The sequence below is a fragment of the Nicotiana sylvestris genome, chromosome 10, assembly GCF_000393655.2.
Source record: "Nicotiana sylvestris chromosome 10, ASM39365v2, whole genome shotgun sequence".
Taxonomy (NCBI): Eukaryota; Viridiplantae; Streptophyta; class Magnoliopsida; order Solanales; family Solanaceae; genus Nicotiana; species Nicotiana sylvestris.
This window is the reverse complement of record NC_091066.1, coordinates 149,254,735-149,276,267: the sequence shown is the minus strand read 5'-3', so window position 1 is coordinate 149,276,267 and position 21,533 is coordinate 149,254,735. Positions and strand designations below refer to the sequence as shown.

At 38.0% G+C, this 21,533-nt stretch overlaps 1 protein-coding gene across 1 annotated transcript; it reads right to left on the bottom strand.

Annotated features, from left to right (window-relative positions):
* Positions 1 to 1,743: 1,743 nt before the first annotated feature.
* Positions 1,744 to 5,907, bottom strand: LOC104239539 (uncharacterized). The gene is made up of 3 exons (XM_009794189.2): positions 5,513 to 5,907; positions 3,273 to 3,346; positions 1,744 to 2,330 (listed from the first exon to the last, which is right to left on the bottom strand). The coding sequence occupies exons 1-3, from the start codon at positions 5,765 to 5,767 to the stop codon at positions 2,249 to 2,251; spliced, it is 411 nt and encodes a 136-aa protein (XP_009792491.1). The 5' UTR covers positions 5,768 to 5,907; the 3' UTR covers positions 1,744 to 2,248.
* Between the last annotated feature and the right edge of the window lie 15,626 nt (positions 5,908 to 21,533).

Here is a 21,533-nt window from a genome sequence, read left to right as displayed (position 1 = left end):
GTTCTTTCGTATTCATATCATATGTTAAGATCTACTAAATTGTTATATCTTTTACGAATGTGAAGTGATTATTATTATTTAGGTATCTTATTGATTTTTATATTTAATTACTAAATTCGGTTAACCTTGAAAGTGTACATCAACGAAACATTATTGTCAGACGACTAAAAAGTTAACTATTATGTGTTATACTAAGAAAATTTTGTCATAAGAATATTTTAATAGATAATATGTTTGTCAATTTTTTATATTTTTTACTAAACATATACTTGTTATCAAAAATTTAATAAAGTAAGATTAAAATAATATTTAAGTAAAAAAAAACTTGAAAATCTTGAAAAATCCGACAAAACCGAACCAATTCAAACTGATATAGTTAGTTTGGTTTGATTTTGATAAAAATCGAACCAACTCGATCCATATACTCCTCTAGCAACACCAGCTTGTTTTTACTTATTTTATCCATACATCTTGATAAACAAAGTCACCTAAGTGTTTCTATTTGTGGGAGGTAAAAAAAAGAACATAATAAATTAGTCAATATACACGTAAACTTGGCTTAAATACTATCAATATAAAAAAATGAGTAAGGGCAATCACGTTACCTGGGCAAGGATCTAAGTTTGACGTACCCATAAATGTAAAGATGTGATTGAATGTCAACGTGCTAATCCCAAAAGCTTGTTTCTTTGGATCTATGTATATTTTTTCAACTCTCAACTGTACCTATGTTGGCAATGATATAATATACTTATCATCTAGCGTTAAACAACATGGCTGCGTTCTTACTTATCCCAAAAACCGCATATTCCTTCCTCTTCCCCCTTTGATTGTAATATATTATTTCTACATATAGCGACTGTCAAGTTTCCTCATCATACTTCTAATTTTGCTTCTATCTTTAGTTTATATTTTTTTTTTTGGGGGCGGTTGTGTGTGTGGAGGTTTCACAAGAACTTGCTTTTATAATATTCTACTGTTTAGATGGTCAATGAAAATAATGTAAAGGTCATTTTGAGTAATTTATGATACAATTATCTCATTGTGTCTAGTCATAACACATTGTACGAGTAAGCAAAACTATAAAAGAATCATTAAAATTGAGGGCATTACATAAGATATAATTCTTGTTTTGGATAATTGTGATGTGTAAAAGCCAAGCCATGCTTGGGTTAATTGTCAAATTAGATAGATGTCAAAATTTAATGCAAGTCAATAAGTCATCTTACAAGGAACTAGGCTTTCCTCTTTCTACGTTTCTAATTAATTGGTCTCCATCTTCTATGCTAGTATGTCTACGTTAGTATGCTTAATTGTTTATCATCCAACAACTCCTATGATATCTTTCCTCATTAAAAATGGGCAATTCCTAAAATGAAGTCATTGGCAAGAATTTCTTCCAACATCACCAAACATTCTCTAGAAAATAAAGGCTTAAACTAATGCCATGTTGTGACAAAAAAAAAAAAAAATACACATACACAATACTATTTTCAGGCGAAGGGAATTCAGTTACGCCCTTTACCAAATTATATAACACCACCATTTTCCAGGTTTCCGGTATAGGTAAAACAAATTCAAATCACGATTCAACATCAAAATTCAAAAAATGTTTTTTGTGATGTCTTGCATGGGAAAGAAATCCAACCCTTCAATTGTATAAACACAGGTTAGCAGCTTCAACCAGCCTAATCGTTTCTAACACATACCAACTATCAATACCATAGAGAGAAGAACAAATCTTCAACAAAAGAACTCTGCTCTTTGGTACAACTTAACCTGTAAATGGAGAAACTAAAGTAAGGAGCATGTTACAATAAAAACCTCTCATACTCAGCTAGCATAAGGTGCAACTTCAGGAAGTACATGAACAGTTCTGACAAAGTCATAGAGAATAGACGATCTTGATGTAAGTTCTTGTTTCTTCACTCAGGGGGCATAAAGAATTCTATAAAATTTTTGAATTTACTTCGTTCCAGAGAAATGAATGTGGGATGACTTGCACTACTACGTGCTCTAGTCTACGAATTCTTGTGCTTTGTGATTTTCAAGAACTAATCGTCATCAATCAAAGGGAAGACTTCGAAGAAATACAACTAACACAGTTCTACTTAGACATGCAAAACAGGTTCTTCAGCAAGCGGCCTACACTATCGTGCAGCCTTCTCTCTGTCAAACAAAAGGTACTCTACAAGAACGACAAAGTTGAAATTGAAGAAATTATGTTGGACGCTCCACTTCAAGTTGATCAACTGTTGGAACTATTCTCATCACCAGGCTTAATTCCACTGCAGCAGAAGAAATGTGGTAATTTGACTTGACCGCAAACCCTACAAGGTTATTTCCAAGCAGAAGAATGTCAAGAGTATTAGCATGGAATAGAGTAGTAGACCAAGACAAAGACCAACAAAAAAAAGGGAACTGAGAGCACAACAAAATCGTTGCATTAGACAAGAAAAAAGAAACATGACATTAAGCAGTTGTCTTCCTTACTGAGGACCAAGATAAACATCATGGTGGCGATAAAAACTCACACCCGAATCACAAAAATCATGCATGTCTTTCAAATATCATCATTTAAAATTTCAATTTCCCTACAGAATTTTTTTTGTATGTGTAAACAATCATAATCTTATTGTTTAACAATCATTCAAGCAAGATGTTACCTTGCAGCAAATCATACTTAAAACCCATCGACTCGGAAAACACTTAAGAAGCAAAAGGCTTTAGTCTGTCCACTGAGCTAAGATCAGACAACCAGGTAAAATCTTAAAGGCTTACACCATTGGACAGCCAATGCAAGCTCAATAATGGGATATGTGATGAAAGAGAAACAATCTTTTTCCTCCTTGCCAACCTTTTTTCAATTTATCGGTGACCCAGGTACACTTTTACTTTTTTATTGTTCCCCTCTTTTGAGGGGCTTTCCACCTATCAAAACTACCCTTGAGACATAGATCGACTTTTATGCTAGTTCTTGTTCCAGCATGAAAGTTCCATTATAGGGAAAGACGATGTACTATACTTTTTGTTTTGTTGAGCCTCTGGTCTCTGGTTTGATGATAGGACGAATAATAGTATTTCAGAAGTACTAGGAGAAACATACAAATGTCGATATATCCAACCTTCCATTATTTACAAGCTAAGTAGAAAACTCAGGATTTTAGCTTACTAGCTAAACATTTCATGCTTGAATACGTTACATTTGAGATTAAGTTATGGGAAGAAGCATGAAATATAACTTGTTCATTTTCTTGGCATAAAGCTCTTACTTGCAACGCATAATCACTGGCACTGGTTTTAGAGCCTTTGGTCCATTTCTTATGCCTCTCTTATGAGGGGAAACCTGCATTATCAAGCATATCCTATCAGAATAATAAAATATGATAAAATGTTAACTATGTAACACGTATATGCATACACAGTCTCTCTGTGCCACACACAACCTCACAGCTTGAACATGCATTTTGGCAAGTGAATAAATATGGAAATTTAAACAAGTGTGCCAAGCTGGCAAGCAAACTATGCAAAAAAGCACTAAGAAGGGGGTCAAGGAGGTAGGCTAATTGAGAAGGTTCCAATATTTCAGATAAAGGTTCAAAATCCAACATATGACTCTCTCCAGAAAAAGCGAAGAAAGGTGCTTGTAAGGATTGAATACATTCCTTTTTGTGTAGATAGTTGAATATATTCTTCTGGAAGCGTAAATGTTACACCATATAAATTTTTGCCACCATCTTAGTGCAACATTACTGAAATGATTTTTAACTTAAAAGGGAAGAAAAAAGGAAAGCAGAAATTTCTTGTGGAATATGCACAAGCAAGCAGAAAGCCCCTCCACATGAATAACCTATTAAAGTGAGAAAGGCTATCAATCTTGCTGCCAATTATTAACAAAAAGGCGGTAGAGATATATATACAGGGGCCTCTACAAAGCCACAAGTTTACCAGCATTCAGTTTATTGTCCGAAGGGGTAGTTAAGATCAGGATATTTCTAAGGCACGTAGCTAAACTGTTACTAATTGTGAATAAACAGCCAAAATGTAATCCCATCATTTCAGTACAACACTTACAATTTTATATGATAGCGAAATCTTATTTCTGGGCATCTTAATTTAAGTCTCAACTCCATATTCATGTATTTACTGGAATCCAATTGCTTCCCCAACCCCACCCCATTTTGATTGTTAATAGCTTCCACAATATCTCAAAAAAATAAAATAGTAGGAGGTCCCAACCAACTTCATTTTATGCTTTTAAGCTTAGTTTTACTACCTACTTTCATATCTAGAACTGTCTGGAAATTTCCTGATCTGATCCAAGCTTTGAGGTTTGCAGGAGAATAAAGACCAAAATTTTAAAAAAATAAAAAAGGAAAGAGGGTCATTTTGTATTCTAAGCCACCATGTTGCCGAAACTATTTGCACCCTCCACCCCATTTTCATTTGACCCAGCACTCGCCAATACCCACACAAAGCTCACGCTTTAACTTAATCTCTTCTACTTTGCAAGGGAATACCGAAAATTATGCCATTTCGCTACACATATAGTTAAGGGCACCAAATGTATTTACAGGATTCGTATATTCTTAGTGCTTCGATTAGGATGGATTTTTGCCCAGACTTATGTTCTCTGATGGTTCTATTTCCCCAATAAAGCTCATGATGGTAAATGTTTTCCCTAAAGACGTCTTTCTAAACATCCTGAAACTATCACCTACCATGCCTATACACAAAAGCTCTGCACACAAAAAAGGTTTTGCTTCACATATGATCATGAGAGACTTTGTAACGTTACTATGTCATCTCACTGCCTAATTAGAATAAGACGATAACATCTCGGGAACGAAGACAAAAAGGAGTACAAAGGTAAAACTTAATGCAAGAATAAGTTGTGCACAGTGGCGGAGCCAGGAATTTATATAAGGGGATTAAAAGAAATACTAGAATGTCACAGGTGAGAATTGAACTTCTTACCAAAGCAATTTTTGAACCCATTCACCGCTACACTAGAATTTTTCCTTGTACCGGGGGATTCAATGGTATATATATATACCAAAAAACATTCATTTATGCCCTACTTGCACAGTATAATGTTTCGACTAAGGGGATTCAATTGAACCCCCTTCCCTCCTACTAGCTCCACCGTGCTGTGCAACACTGTTCTTCCCAACAGTATCTTTTCAAAGCTAAAATACATGGCAATGTGAAAGCATAACTCAAGACTCAACAGACAGGTAACATCTTAATACTATGAAAATCTATATCTGCAAAAGAAAGCATACCCCATATTAAACAGTAAGGACGCCTAAAAGAACACTAAGCAATATGGTTATCCTAAAACCCTAAACCCTGTCCGTAAAAGGATAAAAATAGCCATCAACTAATAACTAAATTTATGACCTTAACCATCACTTTAAACAACATTCATTTGCAGCCTAATTACAAAAATTCATACATTTGCACCCTAGTTAGAAAGGACTAAAATGAAAAAAGAGAGGATCTTTGTTACCTTTTTCTTAGGAACAGCCATGAGCTCCATACACCCACCAAATAAAGGTGAATTTGGGAGCATAAATCCTATGTTGTTGTTATTGCTGTTATAATTGTTGTCGTATTCAGGTAAAACCAACGATGGTGATGAAGCTGTTGGGTGATTAACTACTGCTCTATCAAGCGGTGCCGGTTGGGCTATGGCGTGGGAAAATCTTCGAACGCTATATATGTAACTTGATTTCATTCGGCTGCTTCTTAACATCAACTCCATTTTCAACTTTTCGCTGCTCCGCACAAAAGGAACTAAGTTCAGTAGATGATGAAGAAACTGAGGAAGTGACAGAGGTCGGAGAAGGTTTCCCAGGTTGAACTTGAGGCCCACGGATTCATACGGGCCAAGAATATTGGGCTTGGATTACCCATTTAGAAAAAAGAAAATTAACTTAAATAGCAGTACACCCAATCGTTTGAACTAAAAAGGGATTTTTTTATTCCTGTACCATATATAAAATTATATTATAAAAAATGTCCATGATTAACATATTACCCGACTTGGACATATTTAGTCTACAAATTTTGAACAACTCATTTAAAGCAGAATTCTTTTAGATGTATAATTCCTTTTATAGGCGCGCGAGTTTGGGATATTAAGGATTCTTCCGAATTTTCTTTAACGCAAATCTCGCTATTAATTAAACTCGTTTCTCTCGCTATTTCCGATCTCTGTTTTTCGAACATACTTTGTTTTCTCATTTGTTTACGCATTGCCCTACATAATACTATTATCAATTATCATGTGGTGTTGAGCTGTTTGTTCCCCCTACTGAAAGTATTCATTCTATGCAAATGGTCAATATAGTTGCTTTTCTACTTAAAGAAATATTTACGAAAATAATTTGCATTTGGTATATATTTGTTTTATCTAGATCCTATATTGAGTTGTTCAGTTTTCTTCTCAATGACAACATTAACAACACTACTAGGAATAAAATATCGAATTATATTATAATACCAATCATCAAATATGCAGCGCCTCAATTTCACACTTAAAATTAGTCTGTTCACATCTTCATATTTTCTCTATAAATAAACAAGTCAAAAATCAGTACCAATACACCCTTGTAAATGTTTATGTCACGACCCCGGTTCGTCCTCCGTGAACAATCGTGACGGCACCTAGTCCTCTACGACTAGGTAAGCCTAAATTGCGGAAGATAACCAAAGTGCGGAATAAAAATAAATTAAAACAGAATGAAGAGTGATAAAACAATGTCTCGGTATACACAATATTTAACTCTCAAACCAATACATAATTCCAAGACCCGGAAACCCATGAATCACAAGCTAAGGATCACTACACAGTACTCTAAATTCAGAATGTCTAACAAAAACAGAACAGAAGGGCTAATACTTAAAAGCAAGAATAGAAAGGGATTCCTCGGTCTGCGGACGCGGCAGATATACCTCGAAGTCGCTGGAGCAGTCACCTCGCCTCAAGGGTGATAGGACTGAGTCGCAGTACCTAGATCTGCACATGAAAAACATGCGCAAAAGGGGAATGAGTACTGTAAGCACGTGATTTTTGCCCAATATGAGAATTACTCCCAAAAAATTCAAAAATAAAATGATTTTTCTTTGGTGTGCAATTTTGTGATATTTTGTGATATTTTTGAATAATTATGTGTATTTGTCTGTGCATGTTTATTTGTTAAATTAATAAAAATACAAAAATATGTCGCATTTTGCATGTAAGATTTAATTCTACAATTGTTAGTAATTAAATTTGTTTTACAAAAAAATAAAAATTACAAAAATAGGCATTGTTTGCATTTTTAACATTTAATGTCCAAATATACAATTTTATGCTTAATTATTACTTAATTGTGCGTTAATTGTTATTGGGAGTTAATTTGCGCTTTTATAACTTAATTTAGTTCTTAATAATAATTTAAGTATTTTTATAATTTAGTTTTAGAAAAATAAAAGAAGAAAAGAGGGCGAGAACATAAAGAAAGTCGGAATTGGGCCTCTTCTTCTAATTCAAGCCACAAGCCCAAAAAATATCCAATCTTTCAAAACGACCCATTCCATTTCGAACTGGGTCGACCCGGTCCAGTACCAACAACCCAACTCCCCCTTTTCATTTTCATTTTTTTTTACAAAAAAAAAAGAAGAAGAAGAAGAAGAAGAAAACCCTAAAAAAACACAAAACACTCATCCCCCCCCCCTCTCTCATTTTTCATCTTCTTCTCCAAACCTTCCAAACCCCACCTCCCATGGCTGCCCTTCATCCTCACCATGGATGACCCAGCTGCGCCTTCAGCTTCACCAACGTTCATGGCTACTCCCCCTCCTTCGTTCTTCGTCAAGCTCGAGCTTGAGCTCGACGTCCATGGCTGCCCTCCTCCACCTCGTTTCTTCTGCTTCTGCTACGACCCAAACGACCCTTCTGCTTCCATCTTCTTCATCGTCCAAACAGACCCTAACTGCTGCGTCGTCTACTTCTTCAGTCCGGGCTGCTGCTATTTCTGCTCCGCTCCGGTTCCTCCGTCGAGCTGCTGCCGGTGCTGCTGCTTCACGCTGCTTCTTCTTCAGCCATATCGCTGCTGCTTCCCTTCTTCCTTCCAGCTGCGTCGACCAGCTGTTGCGGCTTTGTTTCTGCTTCTGATGGTGCTCCATCTTCTTCCTTTTCATCAAGGATTCGTTTGGTTTTCGTTTGAGTCTGTGGTGTGTTGTTTTGAGTTCAAGAGGAAGGGGAGTTTATCGTTGAAAGCAAGATCCGTTAGGGCGTTGGTAGTCTTGGTACGATAATCATTTTCCGGACAGATTTGTGTACAATCGAGTTCGTTGTTGATTCATCTCCGGTACACAACTGACACGCTGATTATTGTAAACTGAAATAGGAAGTATGAATACGAAAAAATGAAGAGTTGAAGCTCTAAATTTATTTTAATTATATTCTGAATTTTATTTGTCCTGTCAGTTTATTCGTTCCAATGCAGGTTCGATACTGGGTTTCGGTATAGATTCTTTTGATGATTGTTGAGAAAAACTAATAATCCTTTTTGAGTTCAATTAGTAGTAATTTTCATAATAAAACAGCCGATTTCTTTTATCAATTTCAAATAGTTTAGAGTGTTAAGAATAGAACTTGGAGGTCGTTAAACATAACTCAATATATGTTGTTAGTTTGTTTGCAATCTCACTTAGCGAATTAATAAGCATATTCACTTGTTGAAGACAAAGCATGCGGTAACCCTCACCTCATGAACAATCAATCAGGTAATCAAACAAGTTTAGGTTCGGCAAACATAATAAGGATTCAGTCCGTATTTGTCCAAACCAGCAAAATTCGGCATCATCCTTTTCTTTAAAGATAAATGTAGTAAAGACGTAGTCATTGTAGGGTACCCTTCTAAAATAATGAGACGAGCCTCGCCGAATAAAAAGGCAAATTGCGGGGCCCTCAATAATTGGTCATAATAAATACTTAGAATTTGGGATGGACTGTTTAGTGAATTCCACTGCCTTCCCCAAAGATAATAACGCGTTAGACTTTTTAGGCGCGACTTAATTAAATTACATTCTTAAATTCGGGTGCGCATTTATGTGACCCAAATTCAAATCTCAACGGAGTCGAAATGTGTTAACAACTACGGGTGCATTGATTGTGACGTGGTTCGAGATGCATTTTCACGACGTTGCAATTCTATAAAAATAAATGATAATAATAAAAGCGGTTTAAACTTAATAAAAGCACATAAGTCACAACATGTATTTAAATCAGATATTTAGCCATTATAACAATTTAAGCGACCGTGCTAGAACCACGGGATTCGGGGGTGCCTAACACCTTCCCTCGGGTCAACAGAATTCCTTACTTAGAATTTCTGGTTCGCAGACTTCATTTGGAAAGTCGAATATTTTCCTCGAATTGGGATTCAAGATAAACCGGTGACTTGGGACACCAAAAGCCAAACCTTTCCCAAGTGGCGACTCTGAATTAAATAAATAATCCCATTTCAAATATTGTCACTTAAATTGGAAAAACTCCCTCGCGTATTTTACCCTTCGGGGCGGGCGCGCAAAAAGGAGGAATGACAGCTTTGGCGACTCTGCTGGGGAACGAACCCAGAATCTCTGGTTCAGGGTTCAAGAATTCGAGCTTAGAATAATTGTTATATTTGGCTTTATTATCTGATCTTTATTACATGTTTTTGCATAACGTGCTAAATGTTGTCTTTTACCGCTTTGATATTATCTGAACTGTATATAAACTGTGCCGAAACCCTTCTCTTCTTACCTCCGGGGAGAAGCTCGCTGGTCGAGACTCCCTATTCTGTTAGTGTCAATACCTGAAATAAGAAAGAGGTCGGACAAGTTACAAAGCCGGACGATCTCGCGGGTCCCCGGTACGTAGCCTCCTCCTCGACTCGAGTTGTCCGCTCGGGTACACAGTCTAGAACATACACCCAGGTTATAAACCTAGTATAACAAAACCTCATGTCGGATCCCTAGTAGGAACGCTTATTTGCATCATGTTGCATTTGACATAGGGGACTCAACACAGGGGTTGGGTCCGTCTAGGACAGGCAACCTGAAATGAAAAGACCATCATGCTGCATCCCGTTTGTTTTGCGCATTTATTTGCTTCAGTTCTGCATGCTGACCGATTTCTAAAAAAAACTTTAAAAAAAAGGAAAAAGAAAATAGCAGCGTAGGGAGATAATTACTTATTTTTTGGAAAAATAAAGCCAATGTCCAAGTAGTATCAAAACCTCGCCAGAATTTTCTAAAAAAAAAAAAGAAAAAAAACGAAAACAAAATTTGTCTTTTAGTTTGATTTATAAAAAAGAAAACATAAAATTCCTTTTAATCACTTTCAAAATCCAAAAAAAAAGGTATTTATTTAAAAGTAAAAAAAAAAGGGAAATTCAAAATTCAAAAAAAATATCGTTTCACTTGTAGTATTTCTTTAAAAGATTTTCGAAATTTCAAAAAAAAAAAAGTCAAAAGAAGTTTAAAATTCAAAATATTTTCTTAGTCTTCGTCTCTTTTCAAAAATAAAATAAAATATATATATATAAATCCAGAAAAAAAATTTCCTCCTTTTTATTTAAAAGATTTTATTCAAAAAAAGGTATTTAGTTTGTTTCCCCTATATCTGATCAGACCGAACTACGCGGGTCTGATTCTCACCGGATGTGAGATACGTCGGCAAACCTCATTGGTTCCGACCCCAATTTTCAAAAAAATCCAAAAATATTTTCCTTTAGTTCCTTCTTTATAAATCTTTCCTTAGAAAATGCAAAAAAAAAAAAGAAATAAAAAATAATATAGAAGTTTTCTTTAAACTCAAATAAAAAAAAATAGTTTCCTTATTTCTGAAGTCTTTCATACGAAAAAATGAAAAAAAATTAAAAATCAGCAACAAAAATCCAAAAGTACTCTTTTCTTTTTTAGTCTTTCTTTTGTAAATTTCCATAAAAAAAATATTTGAAAAATTGAATTCCAAAAATATTTTCGCTTTTCTTTAGAAGTGCTTTTGTAAATAAATAAAAACTCAGAAATTCCAAATCATTTTCTTAAAAGTCCCTCTTTCAAAAATTTAAGAGGCAACATCATAAATCAAAAAAAAAATATTCTTTCTTCTGTAGAAAAATGTGAAACAAATGAAAAAATCAACCAAACACATTTTTCTTTCTTTTTTTTTTTAAAAAAAAAATCCCAAAGTTCAAGTCAAAAGCAAATAAATTTTTAGAAGTCTTTCTTTAAAAAAATAAAACAAAAATCAAAATAAAAAAAAATGTTTTTTTTCTTCTTTTAAAGCATTTCTTTCAAAAATTCCAAAAAAAAGGGGTTAGTGTAGTTACTCCATTTTCGATTCCCGAACTACGCAAGATCTGATTCACGCGACATCGTGATACGTAGTCAATCCTCATCGGATCCGGTCACATTTTTAACTGCAAATAATGAAAACAATAATAATAGGAAATAATAAAATAATAATAAAAAATATAATAAAAAAACGATAAATAAAGGAAAGCCTTAAGAGAAGCCGGAATGACGTATGTCTTTGTTGCAAACATGTAGAAATTCACTTAACTGTATAGGTGCATCATGCCCCAACGTGAGGTTACCTATCTGTTATATTTTTCGAACTAACCTTTTGTTTGCTGCTGAGTACTTCAGGTTTTTAGGGAAAAAAAAAGGGTGGTTTGGTTCGGTGGGAGTATTCACACTTACTTCACAAGATCAAAGGGAAGCATAGAGATGTCTTCAGAAATCCCTTTGCCGACAATTCCTGTCTCTGAGGAGAGTTCAATCTCGGCCGTCCTGACGCCCGAGTCAGCAACTGCTGAGGAAAACAGAATTCTGCGGCTCCGCATGTTGGAAATGTTGGATGACTGGAATAACGGAAAAGAGCCACCAAGTATAATCCTTGGGTTCCCTGAGTTGTTCTCCAGGACAAGTGGGACTTCCAACATCCCCATAAGTTATCCAACTATCCCATTCGGGTACCCTATCATTTCAGCCCACTCTGCTGGATCACCCTCTGATTCTTATCCCCGGAGGTCAACAACAGATGTAGCTACAGGTGTCACACCTCCTTTTTGCGCGCCCCGCCCCCGAAGGGTTAAACGCGCGAGGGTGGAGTTTTTCCAATTTAAGTGACAATATTCGAAATGAGATTATTTATTTAATTCAGAGTCGCCACTTGGGAAAGGTTTGGTTTTTGGTGTCCCAAGTCACCGGTTTATCTTGAATCCCGAATCGAGGAAATTTTCGACTTTTCCAAATGAAGTCTGCGAACCAGAAATTCTAAGTAAGGAATTCTGTTGACCCAAGGGAAGGTGTTAGGCACCCTCGAATCCCGTGGTTCTAGCACGGTCGCTTAAATTGTTATAATGACTAAATATCTGATTTAAATACATGTTGTGACTTATGTGCTTTTATTAAGTTTAAACCGCTTTTATTATTATCACTTATTTTTATAGAATTGCAACGTCGTGAAAATGCATCTCGAACCACGTCACAATCAATGCGCCCGTGATCGTCAACACATTTTGACTTTGTTGAGATTTGGATTTGGGTCACATCAATGTGCACCCGAATTTAAGAATATAATTTACTTAAGCCGCGCCTAAAGAGTCTAACGCGTTACTATTTTCTGAGAAGGCCATGAGATTCACTAAACGGCCTAGCCCGAATTCTAAATATTATGATTAGTTGTTGAGGGCCCCGCAATTTGTATTTTTTATTTGGCGAGGCTCGTCTTATTATTTACGAGAGATATCCTAAAGTAGCTACATTTTCTATTATGTTTGTCTCTAAAAAAAATAAATAAAAAAGAAAAAGGTACGTGCTAATTTACTTAACCAAATCCGGATTTCCTGTCAATCATTTGATTCATTTGGTGAATTGTTTGCAAGATGAAAAACGCAGTATTTCGCGGACCCTGTCTTTGATTTTAATGAAAATGACATACAGGCTGGTGAAACGCTACATACTCCGAACATTTCTTGAGTTGAATTTAGCTAAACTTACTTAGGCAAGATTAAAGGGATTAACTACTAGGCATTGTTACTAATGGGATTTGAATGTGATCTTATGTACTACCTAACGAGACACAGCAAAAGGACTAAAATAAAACAAGGCAGCATAGTATAAGTTTGGAGTATCTATACCCCGTATTAACAAAACAACTACAAACTAAAACATGAAGGACTAAACTCAGATGAGTGTTAGTTAACATACATTTTCGTACTGTTGAATTGTAAACTAACAACTACACAGGCCCATTAATATACCACAAATATTACAACAAATAACTTTGAACTTCTTCAACTCTTTTTCATTTCATGCTTTCAAACTGTTTCGGTTACACCAATATGGGGACTCGAAATGTGTACCTGGAAATACTGAAATGCAAAGGAGAAGGAGAAAAGGTAGGGAAATCAGCAGCAGCAAGAAACAGAACTAGCAGTAGCAGCAGGACAGAAATGCAGCAGCAACAGGAAACAGAATAGCAGCAGCAATCAGAACAGCACAACAGAAAGGATTCTATTGCGAGGTGGAACTAGAGTTGAAGAAGAAACAGCCAAATGAAACAGCACACAGTGTGATGGCAACAACACTCCAGACAATCCAATTCCGGGATATACCAAATGCAACAAAACACTAACAATAAACTCGATTGAAACTTAGAAGAAGCAACACTGCCTAACGCATTGACAACAGATGAACTTCAGACAAACAAGACCAAGTTTCTGATTTCCTAATCTGTTTTATCTCTTTCTTGCTCTCTTTCTATTTCTGTATCTATGTGTATCTATCAGATCTCTTCTTTTTCTTTTATATCCTCACAGTGTATGTCCTCTCTTTAATATCAGGTGGTATCCTTTTCTCTTTTACTCTCTTCTGTGTATCTCTCTCTATCTCCCCCTATCAGATCTTCTCTTTTTTTATCTTCAGGGTCCCCCCTTTATAAGCCTTCAACTTACCCCTTTTAACAGCCTGTTTAGAGTATCAACACCCCTCCCATGTGCCTTCAACATTTTCAGATTCCAATCAGTTATTTAAGTATTAACCCCATCATTCCCTTGGCAGGCTTAACTTTTAAAGGGTTTAATACTTTTAAACTAAAGCGAGGTATGGGCAGTAGAATATATCTGACAACATATGCTGTCAAACCATTTTTAACTCAAAAACCCTTTTATGCAGGAAACAGGCTGTGCACAATGCACATGCTGTGCACAAGTGCACATGCTGTGCACCAGTGCACATGCCATCAACTCAGATTTCAATTACAGATCAGGCCTTAGGTTTCTTGAAATCATATTAACAACTATAAGTAACTGAACTTGGTTCTTAATTGATTCAGGCAAATGTTCAACAGAAGCAAATCGATTTATTTTTCGTTCAGGCAGTTGAAACTAATTGACGACTCATGTCGACTCGACTATATTAGCATTAACATACACAATCGTAGCCAAAAATCAGACATTCAAAAGTATAGGACACATGACTCGACTTATACTGATTAAACAGAACTGTACTTTGAGGAATCAGTTAATCAGTACAAATTTCAAACTAATTGCACAACAAATACATATGCCTTATCGGAATAGGAGAGGGGGATTCAGACAAACACAGTGGTTCAGGCAAAGTGGACAAACAGGAGTTGGTAAAAATTCAAAGACACAAATTGAAACAAAACATGAACAGACATTTAATCACTCACACGGACCAAATAGAAATAAAGAAAAGAAAGCAAGACTCACCTCAAATCTCGAAAAATCAAACCTTGACTCGGACTTGGACAGACCTTTCTTAAGGCTGAACGGACTTTAATCGAAGTGTTTCTCAGATGAGAAACACTTCGATTAAGGTCCATTAGACCTTAATCCTTCGGTTTGAACAAAACAAAGGACCAGTGACGAGGAACCCTAAGGTTCGAAAACCAGATCCGGGGTTCATGCTTCCCTGGTCAGATTCGGACCAAACCAAGTATGGTTTGGTCACGAGGGGGTTCTGGGGAGTGTCTGGTATGAATCTAAGGCAGATCGGTGTAGATTAGGTTCCGACTCAAATCTTCAAATGAAGATTCGAGAAGGTGGGATAGTATTCGAGGTGTGTGGTTGGTAGATTTGGGTTCAGGATGGCACGGGGGTTCTATGGTGTTAAGGGCGAGGTCACCGGCGTCCGTGCCGCCGGCTTTCATGGTGAAGGATACAGGGGCAGCTAGGGTTTGAGGGGAAAGGTCTGTGGAGGGGACGACTACAGCCTGGGGGTTAGGATAGGGGGGCAGGGTAAAGGTTCTAGGCTTATATAGTTAGTGGGTGGGTTGATCTCAACCGTTAGATCAATCTAGATCTACGGTCTGGATCTGATGGCTTAAGTGGAACGGTGTCGTTTCGAGGGTAAAGGGTTTGGGTTGGTCCGGGTGGAAACGGGTCGGGGCCATTAGTGGGTTATGGGAAATTTGATCTTGGCCGTTGATCAATCTGAGATCAACGGCCCAGATCAGGCACGACCCAAACGACGTCGTTTGGATACCCTGGGTACCAACTGGACTGGACCGGGCAGGCCTGGTTTGGGTGCATTGCTTGTTTGGGCCAATTTTTTAAAAAATTGGCCCAATCCGGAAGAAGAAGGGGTCTTTTCTTATTTTTTTTATATATTTTTTTTATTTCTTTTCCTTATTTATTTTTAAAAACACAACTAAGCAAAAATCAAATTAAAAATTAAATACACACTCAATACAATTATTTGCACACGCACTAAGATATTTCAAAACAGGTAAAATCAAAACAAATCAAAATCACGGACGAAAATACCTATTTATGATTTTCTATTTAACGACCGGATTACGGTTCGAATTATGCATGACACACACATTTTTTGTATTTTGTTTTAATAAAGTAAAAATGGGCAAAAATCGCAAATAACCAACAAAGTGCCATGTAAAAATCCAAAATTTGTACAGCGGGGCCAATTATTATTATTTTTATTTCTTTTGGAGCGATTGTCGTGCGAAACAAAAATCACGTGCTCACAGCTGCCCCTCTTTGTTCGGAAACACGAAGAGTTTCCGTGCAAAGATAAAGTGAGCGTGTATGAGCGATTTTTGCCTATGGACCACTCCGTATGAAGCATGTTTTTGAAAGATCTGACCGAATCTTGCTTCAAAGATTTCCTACATATCCTGGGCTAAACAGGAATCAGGTCAATGTAGTTCGAAGAAGTTTTGGTAGCTGGGACTACCATGGGATTGCAATGCTTGCTGCTACTGCTGTTGCTGTTGTCACTGCTGCGTCACTGACCGCCTTATTACAACCAAACGAAAATTGGAAACTGAACTAACTACTTATATGCATGTCAACTGCTAGTTACAAGATTCCTATCTATGATTCTTTTACGACTTGATCTTGGGTCTTAGCTGATTCTGCTTGTAGACTCCGATCTGAATCTTGATGCTTGCGAGTTGTGACGACTTGTTTAATCTCCGGGATACTGAGTGAGACGCGATTGGCAGGGTTCAGGACCTTAATCAAATGTTGGAGTCAATCCGCCTTCCATTTACTCCGATATCTCGGGACATCTTCTTTTTTACTTTTTCTTCTTTGATTCCGAACTGGGACTCATCTCGTGGGTCATTTCGATCCATGTGGCTCGAGGTCAGACCTGCGGGAGAAAACAAACGAACGAAATTTTCTACCCCAGTTTCACTAGGAAAATTTCGTTAATTATTCGCCAGGAAGTTCATAAAATTGATGAAAGAGGATATGCATGCTCAGTTCAGGGTTGGAGCCCTAATACTGACTAGCTGGGGAAAGGTTCAGTTTAGGGTTTAAAACACTAACGCCGACCGAAGGAAAAATTCAGTTTAGGGTTTAAAACCCTAATGCTGATTAAAGGAAAAGTTCAGTTTAGGGTTTAAAACCCTAATGCCGACTAAAGGAAAAATTCAGTTTAGGGTTTAAAACCCTAACGCTGATTGCATGGAAAAACTCAGTTTAGGGTTTAAAACCCTAATGCTGGCTGAAAGGAAAAGGTTCAGTTTAGGGTTTAAAACCCTAATGCTGATTGCATGGAGAAGCTCAGTTTAGGGTTTAAAACCCTAATGCTGGCTGAAAGGAAAAAGTTCAGTTTAGGGTTTAAAACCCTAATGCTGACTAAAAGAAAAATTCAGTTTAGGGTTTAAAACCCTAATGCTGATTGCATGGAAAAGCTCAGTTTAGGGTTTAAAACCCTAATGCTGGCTGAAAGGAAAAAGTTCAGTTTAGGGTTTAAAACCCTAATGCTGATTGCATGGAAAAGCTCAGTTTAGGGTTTAAAACCCTAATGCTGGCTGAAAGGAAAAAGTTCAGTTTAGGGTTTAAAACCCTAATGCTGACTAAAAGGAAAATTCAGTTTAGGGTTTAAAACCCTAATGCTGATTGCATGGAAAAGCTCAGTTTAGGGTTTAAAACCCTAATGCTGGCTGAAAGGAAAAAGTTCAGTTTAGGGTTTAAAACCCTAATGCTGACTAAAAGGAAAAGCTCAGTTTAGGGTTTAAAACCCTAATGCTGGCTGCATGGAAAAGCTCAGTTTAGGGTTTAAAACCCTAATGCTGGCTGAAAGGAAAAAGTTCAGTTTAGGGTTTAAAACCCTAATGCTGACTAAAAGGAAAATTCAGTTTAGGGTTTAAAACCCTAATGCTGATCGCATGGAAAAGCTCAGTTTAGGGTTTAAAACCCTAATGCTGGCTGAAAGGAAAAAGTTCAGTTTAGGGTTGAAAACCCTAATGCTGACTAAAAGAAAAATTCAGTTTAGGGTTTAAAACCCTAATGCTGATGGCATGGAAAAGCTCAGTTTAGGGTTTAAAACCCTAATGCTGGCTAAAAGGAAAAAATTCAGTTTTAGGGTTTAAAACCCTAATGCTGACTAAAAGGAAAATTCAGTTTAGGGTTTAAAACCCTAATGCTGATTGCATGGAAAAGCTCAGTTTAGGGTTTAAAACCCTAATGCTGGCTGAATGGAAAAAATTCAGTTTAGGGTTTAAAACCCTAATGCTGACTAAAGAAAAAATTCAGTTTAGGGTTTAAAACCCTAATGCTGACTGGCTGGGGATAAATCTCGAGAATACTATACGATCTATTTTTGAGTTTTCTTGTTTTAACAGAAGATAAAAGGGAGTTTCGTGGAAGCTTACCTTTCGAGTGAATTCATCATTGCCGAAGTACTTCCTGTACCCGTGTACCTTCTTCTTTGGGCGACACCTGTTTCTTGCACGGTTGTCTCGGATTAGACCTGTTTCAACCTTTCTAACAAAGAATCATTTGTTAGTTCGGAAATGACGGTCGGTTTGGTGACCTTGATCGTTTCCAGTTGCTTTCTTACGTCTTTATTTCTGTTGTGAAGTTCCGCCATTGATTTGATTCGAATGGCGAAGCCCTTCTAGACTGTTCAGGCTTGCTGGGGATGTGCTGATGAAATTCCGACGGGGATTTTTTTTTCTTTTTTTTCATACTGGGGAGACTTTGTGGGAGATTGTACAAAAGGAGAAACTCTGTGGGGATTTGTACAGGGGGAGACTCTGTGGGGATTTGTCCGAAGGCGGACTTGCTGGGGAAGATTTCAAGATTCCTCTCTTTCCTCTTTACTCTGAAACACCATCAAACGTCATGATTCATCATGCTTGGGCAATCATACCAACGAGATGAGGCGCTTTCCTTCATGAGACGGGATTCCGTGAAAACAAACCATGCCACCTGTCCTTTCCGGTGTGTCCTGAACTCGGGGTTAAAATGCAAAAGGGATTCGAAAAGAAACAAAGAAAAGGGGAAAACAAATCAGAAAAGGAATACCCTTTTCGGAACGAGAAAGACTTATCTGAGGAAGATAACGCTGGCTTTAAATGATATGACATGCTCTTTGGACTGGACGTCTAACCTTCTAAGAACTTGCATTTTCCTGAACCAGAACGGATCTATGATTCCAAACCGGTGGCACTCTGCCGAAACTTTCTTGGGGTAGCGTCATTCTTTTTCGGCCAACAGCGCCCTTTGCGGATTTTCGCTGGCTGACCTCTCTCATTTCTCTTCCTGTCATCGCTTGATAGCACTCTTTGCGAGTTTTTACTAAACAAGCTCTCTAATTTTGGTTTCTCTACTCCCGTCGCCTCGTGGTGCGCGAAGGTTTTCACCGCCGAGACTCTCTCATTTTATCTCTCTCAAATCAGAGTGTGCTGGTCTCCATTTGTGACGCTTATTAGTTCCCCACCATATTTGGTAGTTGATCTGAAGGCTTGTGCTTGGTAAAGAGAGGTAGTGGATACTAACTTCTCAAGTGCTCGACGTGCCCCGGTTTTCAATTTCAGGGTGAATGGGATTTTATTGTTGGTGTGACTGAACCTCAGGGAGAGGCTGCCTACGTATCCTTTCGGAATCAAGTCAAACGTAGTTCAGGCCTCAATCAATGTTTTTTTTTTTGTTTTGTAAGCGGCTCAAAAATTGGTAGAGAGAATTGGGTAATGTTTGGGGAGTAGTGGGGAATAAAACCTTCGCCATTTTCAAACGTGTCAGGACCACTGGAGTATGATTTAGACGTAGTATCTCTTGGCTGCATCTGCATTTACTGCTGTGTCGGGGTCATTTCCTTCGATATCACCTAGATACAATGCTCCTCTTGGCAATATCTTCCTTACGATGTATGGGCCTTTCCAATTCGGAGCAAACTTCCCTTTTGCTTCCTCATGATGCGGCAGAATACGCCTCAGTACCAATTGTCCTACTTCGAAATTCCGGGGTCGGACTTTCTTGTTGTAAGCACGGGCCATCCTTCGTTGGTATAACTGTCCGTGACAAACTGCAGCCATCCGCTTTTCATCAATCAACGTCAATTGCTCTAACCGAGTCTTGACCCACTCGCTGTCCTCGATTTCTGCTTCGACAATGATTCGAAACGAAGGAATTTCTACCTCTGCCGGTATTACAGCCTCGGTCCCATAAACCAAAAGATAAGAAGTCGCTCCCACCGATGTGCGTACCGTAGTGCGGTACCCCAACAATGCAAATGGTAACTGCTCATGCCACTGTCGGGAACTTTGGATCGTTTTCCTCAAAATCATCTTGATGTTTTTGTTCTCCGCTTCCACAGCACCATTGGCTTTCGGCTTATAAGGAGTAGAATTCCTATGCGTTATCTTGAATTGTTCGCATACATCATGCATCAAGTGACTGTTCAAGTTTGCTGCTTTATCTGTAATGATAGTCGCAGGAATACCGAAACGACAGATAAGATTTGAGTGTACAAAATCCACCACAGCTTTCTTAGTGACCGACTTGAGGGTGACAGCCTCTACCCATTTTGTGAAGTAGTCTATGGCAACCAGTATAAACCTGTGTCCATTCGAGGCCTTTGGTTCAATTGGTCCAATGACGTCCATGCCCCAGGCGACAAATGGCCAAGGTGCGGACATGGGATGCAGTTCCGTGGGAGGTGCATGAATCAAATCACCGTGCACCTGACACTGATGACATTTCCGAACGAAGCTGAAGCAATCCTTTTCCATGGTCATCCAGTAATAACCTGCTCTAAGGATTTTCTTCGCTAAGACATACCCGTTCATGTGAGGTCCGCACACACCTGCGTGTACTTCGTGCATGATCTTTCTCGCTTCCTCGATATCGACACATCTTAGGAGATTGAGGTCCGGGGTCCTCTTTATACAACAATTCGCCGCTCAGAAAGAAACCACTTGCATGTCGCCTAATGGTCCTTTTTTGATCTCCAGTAGCGTGCTCGGGGTATTCTTGTGTCTTTAGGAACCTCTTGATGTCATGGTACCAAGGCTGCATATTTGATCCTGCCTCGATTACACTGCAGTAACCGTGTCTTTCCTTGATTTGGATTTCCAAAGGATCGACATGGGCGTTGCCCGGGTAGGGTAGCATTGAAGCCAAAGTAGCAAGTGCATCTGCCAGTTCATTGTGACACCTCGGAATGTACCTGAATTCTATTGATGTAAAGCGCTTGCTGAGGTCCTCCACATGTTGTCGGTACGGGATAAGTTTGACATCCCGAGTTTCCCATTCACCTTGGACTTGTCGGATAATCAGGTCAGAATCTCCCATAATCAGTAAGTCTTTGACATCCTGATCGATTGCCTTATGCATGCCCATGATGCAGGCTTCATACTCAGCTGTATTATTTGTGCAAAAGAAACGAAGTCTAGCTGTGGCGGGATAATGCTGACCAGAAGGCGAGATCAAAATTGCCCCAATCCCTACACCCTTGGCGTTCACGGCTCCGTCAAAGAACATCTTCCAAACATGAGCTTCCTCCGAGATCACTTCTACGGTGTTTACTTCTTCATCTGGAAAGTAGGTATCCAATGGCTGGTATTCCTCATCGATCGGGTTTTCGGCCAAATGATCTGCTAACGCTTGGGCTTTCATTGCCGTGCGAGTGACATAAACTATGTCGAATTCCGTAAGCAAGATTTGCCATTTAGCCAGTCTCCCAGTAGGCATTGGTTTCTGGAATATATA

Excerpts from the sequence above, each read along its gene's own strand:
- LOC104239539 (XM_009794189.2), bottom strand. The coding sequence starts at position 5,767 with ATGGAGTTGATGTTAAGAAGCAGCCGAATGAAATCAAGTTACATATAT. Across the intron at positions 3,347-5,512 it reads TGGCTGTTCCTAAGAAAAAG|GTTTCCCCTCATAAGAGAGG; the intron begins GTAACAAAGATC and ends TTGATAATGCAG. Across the intron at positions 2,331-3,272 it reads CCAGTGATTATGCGTTGCAA|GGTTTGCGGTCAAGTCAAAT; the intron begins GTAAGAGCTTTA and ends ATAACCTTGTAG.